This window comes from Sceloporus undulatus, chromosome 3 (genome assembly GCF_019175285.1).
Source record: "Sceloporus undulatus isolate JIND9_A2432 ecotype Alabama chromosome 3, SceUnd_v1.1, whole genome shotgun sequence".
NCBI lineage: Eukaryota > Metazoa > Chordata > Lepidosauria > Squamata > Phrynosomatidae > Sceloporus > Sceloporus undulatus.
The window spans coordinates 266,152,976-266,161,276 of NC_056524.1; the positions used below are offsets into that span (position 1 = coordinate 266,152,976).

Below are 8,301 nucleotides of genomic sequence, written 5' to 3' on the forward strand. Positions count from 1 at the left end.
CCAAGAAGGAGCTGCCAAGTCTGTGGAACTTATGGCCATCCCAGAAGCTGTTGGACTCCAATTCCCATTTTCATCATCTGCCCCAGCTGAGGGTGAGGCATGATAGATGTTGAACTCCATCAGCATCTGGCAGATTCCAGGCTTCTCAATCCTGAACCGGAGTCTCTGGCCACATGCCAACATAGAGTTCAGTGTCCTTATGCTCCAGCTTCCTGTTATGACTTTTATTGTTCTAGAGTGAACTCCTAATGACTTCACTTATTATGATCCAGCAGTTCATTTGGCACCAAATCTTTCAATGAAAAAAAATATTATCCTAGAAAAGGCAAATATCTTGCAATAATACCAGTGTGGGTGCCAGTGCTTGGAAACGGTCCGTTTTGGATGACAACTCCCAGAATCCTCAGCCATTGGCTGGGAATTCTGGGAGCTGGAGTCTACAAGGGACTGTTTCCAACCACTAAGCTGGGATCAAGCCAAAGGCCAACTAGTCCGGTGTTCCAGGCAAGGCTTCTGGGAAGTTTACCAGCAACAGCCCAGAGGGCTTGGCTCTCCCCTTTTGTTTATCCAGATTCACAGTTCCATTTAGCTGTCATGGCTAGAAGTTATTAACATGCTCCTCTCTCCACCTCCATGAATTTAGCCAAGTCTTAAAATAAGCAAAAACCAAAATCCATCACAAATAGTGGCATCGCAACATCTTATGGCAGAGAATTACGTCTTACATGAAGTTGTGTTTTCTGCCAGAGCAGAATCTGTTATCGGCTCCATCGGGCGATCCAAAGTTCTAGTACTGTGAGAAAGTGAGAAACAGCTCCTCATTGCCACAATGGTCATATAATCTCTTGCTACATTCCTTCCCCTCTCCTGTTTCTGGCACATACTGTATGGAACTGTCTAATACAGAACCAAAGCTTTGAAAAAGTGACTTGTTTTGGATAACATCTGCCAGAATCTCCAAGCTCTTTTCAGACCATTGGACCACCTAATCCAATGTTGTCCACACCAGGGAAAGGGTGTGGGTAGCCCTCCAGATGTTGTTGGACTGCAGCTCCCATAAGTCTTTCTTATTAGCTTTCCTGGCTAGAACTAGAGGGAGCTACAGCTCAATAACTGGAAGGCCTCACCTTCTCAATCACTGATCTACAATGGCCAACTGTTGATCTCCATGGTTCGGATGAGGACTTTTTATGGAGATATCCAAGACTGAAGCTGGGACCTTCAAACAATGTATTCTGCCTCTGAGTCATGGTCAGCCCATGATAAGAAAGGCATGAGATCAGCCTATCCATGTTGCTAATAGATTCCAGCGTCTCTAACTCTGGATTAGCAACCATGATGTAGAGTTTCAGATAGGAGAGATAGCTCTACCTGGAAATGCAAAACTTTTGCTTGCAAAACAGGTCCTCTGCCGCTGAACTCTGGACCATTTCTCTCCTTAGCCATTCCCCCTCACAAAGATAGGTTATTTTAAAAGAAATCATCCCTCACTATCCTTGCTTGTAGGTGTTGGAGTCAGCAGGAATTCTGCACATCCTCCTGCTTGAGGATGGCCAATCTCTCTCCAAATTTCTGCTGATGAGGTGACACCACCATTAGAACCTTCTGGACAACATCTCCATCATAACACCTTGTCCCATTAGGACCTCCCACGCAGCATTCCCATCTGAACCTATTCTCCTGTTGGGATGTTCTGGACAGTATCGCCATCTTCTTCTCCTGTTAGGACTTTCTGGATGCTATTGAACCTTCTAAACATCATTAGCACCTCCTTGTCAGCATCTCTGTCCTTTCCCCAACACAGTAGAGCCTTTTGAACAGAATCTCCACCCCAAACTCTTCTTCCAGTTTATGGTGTTTACAGTTGCTGGTAGAGCTCACTGCAAGTGTTACCCTGAGATTGTCACCTCAAGGGACACATTGTGAAGTTACATAAAGTCAGAAGCAGGCTTCCCATTGGGGAAGATCTGTGAAGAAATGGAGGGATAGAATAGGTGTGTGAAATGTAGGGCATAAGACAAAACACATTTAATGTGTCTTTGGGTTGAAATTGAATTGCTACTTCCAATGAGAGCAGACACAAGGTGTGGTCCACATTGAAGAAATAAAGCATTTTGACACCTTTTAACTGCCATGATTCTATCCTACACAATCCTGAGATTTGTAGTTTGGTGAGGCACCAGAGCAATCAGACAGACCAGGCTGAATACTTCAACAAACTAATCCCAGGATTCCATAGGATGGAGCAACGACAATTTAGGTGGTGTCAAAATGCTTTATTTCTCCAGCACGAAAGAGCTGTCAGTCAGCCAATCGCAGTGTAAATCCCATCACTTTGATGGCTTTTCTCCAGTTGGGGCCCCTAACTGAATTTAGACCTTGGGAATTGGGATTTAATTAATTTCTATCCTATATTCCCAAAAGTCATTAACCCTCTATCAATAGTAAGAGATATAAAGGAGTTCACTAACACATTTCTCTCTTTCAACACTCCTGGGGTGGTGATAAGTGTTGATTCACAGCAAGAGGAACCCAAGGGATTTTAGGTACAGTACTTGCACAGATAAACTGAGCCTGGAAGGCATCCACTAGATGTACTGGACTACATTTCCCTTAACACCAGCTTAGTCTGGCTGTGCTGGGTGAAGATCATGGGCTCTGTAGTCCACCTCCATAATCCATGTCAGGCTGGAAGCATCAGCCTGACACTTCAAATGATCAAGGATTTCGGCTGCTGCCACACTGCAGTGTGACACCGATTTAACTGTCATAGCTCCATCCTATGGAATCCTGGCATATGTAGCCTGAGGCAGCACCAGAGCTCTGCTCCGCTCTGGACCCCACAACAAACTCCAACTCCCAGAATGCCATAGCCTTGAGCCAAGGCAATGAAAGCGGTGCCAAACCGGGTTATCCCTCCAGTGTGGATGCAGCCTCTGTCTCTTTTCACATCATTCATATGGTTCATATTATTCCTTTTAAACCTATCCATGGTTCTTTCCATACATGTATTTCTGGATTCCATCCTTTATCATTTCCCCCCTGAAGTTTTGGAGTAAGGTCCAAAACACAGGGCAGGAATAATCCAGTCGGAGACCGCTTGAACTGCCCTGGCTCAATGCTAGGGAATCCTGGGGACTGGAGTTTATTGTGGCACCAGAGCTCTTTCTGGCAGAGAAGGCTCAAAGTCTCACAGAATGACAGTTCCCAGAATTCCCTAGCACTGAGCCAGGGCAGTTCAAGCGGCCTCAAGATGGCTTACTCCTTCAGTGAGAGACCAGATGACTAAGAGAGGGACAGGAAGAAGGGTAGGAAAGAGTGTGAGGAGTCAAGAAAGAAGGACACAGAGGAAGATACCAATAAAGGCTTCAAATAAAGCGAACCATTCTTTATGTAAATAAAAGGACGCGGAAGAGTGGGATTGAGGGAGGAACGGAGCCACGGACGAAACTGAGGGGAAGTCAAGGGAAGCAGCCCTGAAGATGGACAAAGTAACGCCGGCGTTGGAGCCAGTCGGCCAGGCTCCTCTCCCTTGCCATCGGGTCGGAGAACTTCCTTGATCAGCCATTCCTCTTCTCACAGAATCCTTGTAGAGTTGGAAGGGACCCCAAGAAGGGCCCTGATCCAGCCCAGCCCCCTTCTGCCGTGCAGGAACTCTCACTCAAAGCATCCCCCCCCCCCCCAGAGCCTCGGCTTAAAGGCCTCCAAGGAAGGAGGCTCCTCCGCTACTGCCCTCTTGACTTTCTTTGTTGGCTTTGCTTCTGCCCTGGGGCTCTTGAGTCTCCTCCTTTGGAGGGTCTTTGGAAAGAGAGGCTTCTTGGAGGCTGGATGGCCTTTGGGGGTCCCTCCCATTCATGGGCTCCTCGGGCGGAGCTTCCCTCCCCGCCGCCTGATGCTCCGGTCCTCCTGCTGCTGCTGCTGCTCTCCTCTTCCCGGGCGAAGAAGGCGACGCTGGACCCCAGTCCCTTCTTCCAGGGATCCTCCCTCCTGGCCCTCCCTCCCTGGAGCCCCGCTGGCCCTGGCATCCTCCTCCTCCTCCTCTGCCCCCCCACGATGCCCCCTCCTCCTCCTCCGCCCCCCTCCGGCCCTGCTGCCCATAAAACCCGCCTGGGGCCCGGGAAGGAGCCCAGGACTAGGGCACCGCGCTGCTGACCCAGCCCAGGCTCCGGCTTCTCCTGCTGCTGCTGCTGCTGCGATGATGCCCCTCCGGCCGGGCGCCCTCCTGAGCCTCTTGCTGCTGCTGCTGCTGCCCTGGGCAGGGCACTGCCAGGCCTCCTCCGTGCCCCGCGCCCCCAGAGCCCTGCTGCCCATCCAGCCCGACTCCGCAGACCCGCTCCTGCTCCTCCTCGGCCCCAAAGGGGCACCAGGTAGGCAAGGGGCAGCCCCGGGAAGACGAGGCAGGACCAGTTGCCCCCAGGGGAAAGAGTGGAGGCACAGAGGGAATGCTTGCCCCTAGGAAAGAGGGGGCATATTTGCCCATAGAGAAACAAAGGGGGGCACTTGCCTATAGAGAAGCATAGGAGGATACTTGCCCATAGGGAAAGATGAGGGAATACATGCCTATAGGCAAGGGTCCTCCAATATATCCCTATGGGCAAGTATCCTCCAATGGTCTTCTATGGGCAAATAGGCCCCATCTTTCCTTTGGGCAACTAGTCTCCAATGTTTCCCAATGGGCGAATAGTGGCCAATGTCTCTCTGTTGGCAAGTATTCCCCTATGTTTCTCTATGGGCAGGTAGTCGCCAATGTTTCTTTATAGGCAAGTAATCCTCTATGGGTACGAAATCCCCTATGTTTCCCTATGGACAACTAGTTCTCAATGTTTCCTTATGGGCAAGCCTGGTCCAGTGTTTCCCTAATGTTTTCCCATGGGCAAGTAGTCTCCAATGTTTTATGGGCAAGTATTCATCCTCCTATGTTTCCCTATGGGCAAGATTGGTTTCGGAGGGGGTTTGGCATTGCCATCTCCTGAGGCTGAGAGCATGTGACTTGCCCAAGGTAACCCAGTGGGTTTTATAGCCTTAGGATGATCATAAGTCAGAAATGACTTGGAGCGTGGTGTAGTCTCTTTCTTTGGAGGTTTTCAAACAGAGTCTGGATGGCCATCTGTTGGCAGTGCTTGGACTGTGTCTTTCTACCTGGGGTTGGTCTGAATGGCCCTTGGGGTCTCTTCCAGTTCCATGACTCAGTGATTCTACAATGCCAGCGTATGTAGCAGGGCAGAGGGAGAGGACTAGGCAATGCACATCACCTGTGAGTGAGAGTCAAATGTATGCAGGTAGATGGTACCAAAGACATATCGCATGCCAAGGAAAAGTGTGTTGATGACACAGTGTCTCTTCTCAACAGCCCTGTTTGCCAGGGCTAATTCACTAGTATCTCATTCAATGTTATTATTTTGTGGATCTAGACCATTTGAGCTGTACAAAGCTTTTGAAAGTTACTTTTTTGGACTACAACTCCACTGGGGGCATCTGGGAGTTGCAGTAAAAAAAGCAACTTTCCCCAACTCTGGACTGCTGTGGGACAGGAAGGAGAAGCATTTAAAGCATAGCCCTTTCCTTCACTCTCTCTCCCTCATCCACTTCCACTTATTATAATTATTTCATCTAGCTATCTTTCAACGGTCCTTTTCCCAATGAGGCTCACAATGCGAGGCACCACTGTTTTGTCTCAAAACAGACCTCTGGCACCTTAAAGACCGACAATTTTATTGCAGTGTGAGCTTTCCTAGACTGCATCGGTGCATCAAGCCCATATCACTGGAGGTTGCTTTTAAAATTAATGTTAAAACAAATGAGTAAGAAAAGCATCATAACGGTGACAGCAACAAATGGAGCCATTCAAAAAATATTTAGAGGTTGGGCTAAGTCTAGCATCTGGTGAATAGGCAATAGGATGAATGCTTCTCTGAGAATGTGATGAATTCCTTTTCTTTACAATCAAATAATGATCTCTGATGGATTGATTGACAGTTAGGAAAAAGGACTCAGCAAATACAGAGGGAGATTTTAAATCATATTTTATTGTTGATAATGATGATCATGATGATGATGATTTTAGAGATTAACGGTTAGGATGGGTGTGAAAACTGAGCAAGGCATGCTTCCTATTTGATTCTCATCTCCGTCATCATCGTTCAATTTCATTCAGTTTACCTTTGCTCAGTTTACCTTCCTGCCTTTCCTTTCTTGAAATTTTAGATAGGGAAGCTCTTCAGGGCTCATCCTCCCTCTATCTATACTTTGATGGCACTGTGAATAGTCATAAACACAGGGGCATGCTGACATGCCATGGGGACCTGAATCCTATCAAGCTTTCAAGCTAGAATAGACCTAGTGAAATCAGTAGGATGTATTGCTATTTAAATAGTTGATTTTGTGGGTGTGTTTGAGTTGGAAGTACAGTGCAAGTTGGAAACATGTCTTAGGCTGCTACACCTTCCTGTGATGTGGTTTGCCTTCAAGTCGTTTCTAATTTATGGCAATCCTATCACGGGGTTGTCTTGGCAGTTTTCTTCAGAAGGGGGTTGCCATCTGAGGCTGAGAAAGTGTGATCTGCCCAAGGTCACCCGGGGGGGGGTTATGGCCAAGCGCAGATTCTCAAACCCTGGTCTCTCAAACCCTGTTCCAACACTCAAACCACTACACCATGCTGGAGGGTATGTATGTTGAGGGCAGCTAAGAAGCATGGGTTTGGATCGTTGGAAGTGTGTTATGGAGAATACTTGAAAACCTGAAATGTTGAGGCCTAAGGCTGCAATCCTGGATGGACTTACTTGGAAGTAAACTTTAGTGAACAAAATGGAATAACAGAATTTTAGACTGGAAGGATTCGCTAAGGCTGCCATACATGAAAACACAGTCATGTTGTAATTGTTGTGTACCCTCAGATAGCTTCTGAGGTGGTGACTCTAAGGTGACCCTATTATAGGGCTGTTTTGGCAAGATTTGTTCAGAGAGGCTTTGCCTTAGAGTCCACTACCCTTCCGGCAATCTATTCCATTCTCAAAGACCTCTTGCAGTAAAAAAGTTCCTCCTGATGTTTAAGTGAAAGTTCTTTTCTTGTAAGCCAATCTCCAGGGCAGGCAGTCTGTTCCATTGCTGAATAATTTTTACAGTTAAAGACATTCTTCCTAATATTTAGGTAGAGTCTCTTTTCCTGTAATTTGAATAGGACTGACTACTGCATGAACACGCATGAAGTTCCTTTGTATGATCTGCTTCTTATAAGACAGCCACTCCTAATTCCAGATGTGGGGCACAGCATTTCATCATTAAAGGGGGGGTGCACTTTGCGTGTGGCCAAAAGCACTCTTGTGATCACTGCTGCTTCACATGAAAACCACTTTGAAGGGCCAAGTCAGGATTAAAATGTTGCTGTCAGACCTGGAACAACTACTAAGAAAGATCAAGGAAGAAAGTGCAAACGCAGGTTTACTGTTCAACACAAAGAAAGCAAAAATAATGATCACAGAGAATCTAGACAAATTCAACCTAGACAATGAGGAGATAGAAATAGTAAAAGAGTTCTCATACCTGGGATCAAACATCGATAGGAACAGGGAGTCCAGCCAGGAAATCAGAAGATTAAGAATGGAGAAGGCAGCTATGAAAGAACTAGAAAAGATCCTAAAATGCAAAGATAACTGAGCACAAAAGGTAGAATCATACAAGCCATTGTATTCTCTATTACCATGGATGGATGTGAGAGCTGGACAGCTAGGAAAGAAGATAGGAAAAAAGACAATTCATTTGAGATGTGGGGCTGGAGAAGAGTACTGAGGATCCCATGGACAACCAAAAAGACAAACAAATGGGTCTTAGAACAGATCAAGCTAGAAATCTCCCTGGAAGTCAAGATGACAAAACTGAGGTTGTTGTACTTCGGACACATCATGAAAAGGGATGACTCAATGAAAAAAAATAATAATGGTAGGAAAAGTGAAGGGAAGTAGAAAGAGAGGAAGGCTGCATGTTAGATGGATGGACTCTATTAGGGAGGTCATGGGAATGTGTCTGCAGGAACTGAGCAGATCAGGGGAGAACAAGGAGTCTTGGAGATCCACCTGGTCACCATGGGTCAAAATTGTCTTGAGGGCAGTTAACAACAACAACAGTCAAAGCCTCCAGAACAGAGCTGGGGGTGGTGGTCAGCAAACACTTTCATGACTTTAGGGGGGTGTTATATGTGGGGAAGGGGGTGCTGGCAGATGAAGTGGAGAAACAAAAGAGTCCATCTTATCCACAGCTTATTATTGGCAAGGGGACTGGGGATGGAATGAGGCCAATGCTCAGGCA

General features: G+C 46.9%; 1 protein-coding gene across 1 annotated transcript in view; it reads left to right on the top strand.

Annotated features, from left to right (window-relative positions):
• The first annotated feature begins 4,084 nt into the window (after positions 1-4,084).
• The window catches only part of CHRD (chordin), a 75,081-nt gene continuing 70,864 nt past the window's right edge, over positions 4,085-8,301 (top strand). Inside the window, exon 1 of the mRNA XM_042456109.1 lies at positions 4,085-4,367. Coding sequence (XP_042312043.1) covers positions 4,196-4,367 — 172 coding nt within the window. The 5' untranslated portion in view covers positions 4,085-4,195. The remainder of the gene's footprint in view (positions 4,368-8,301) is intronic.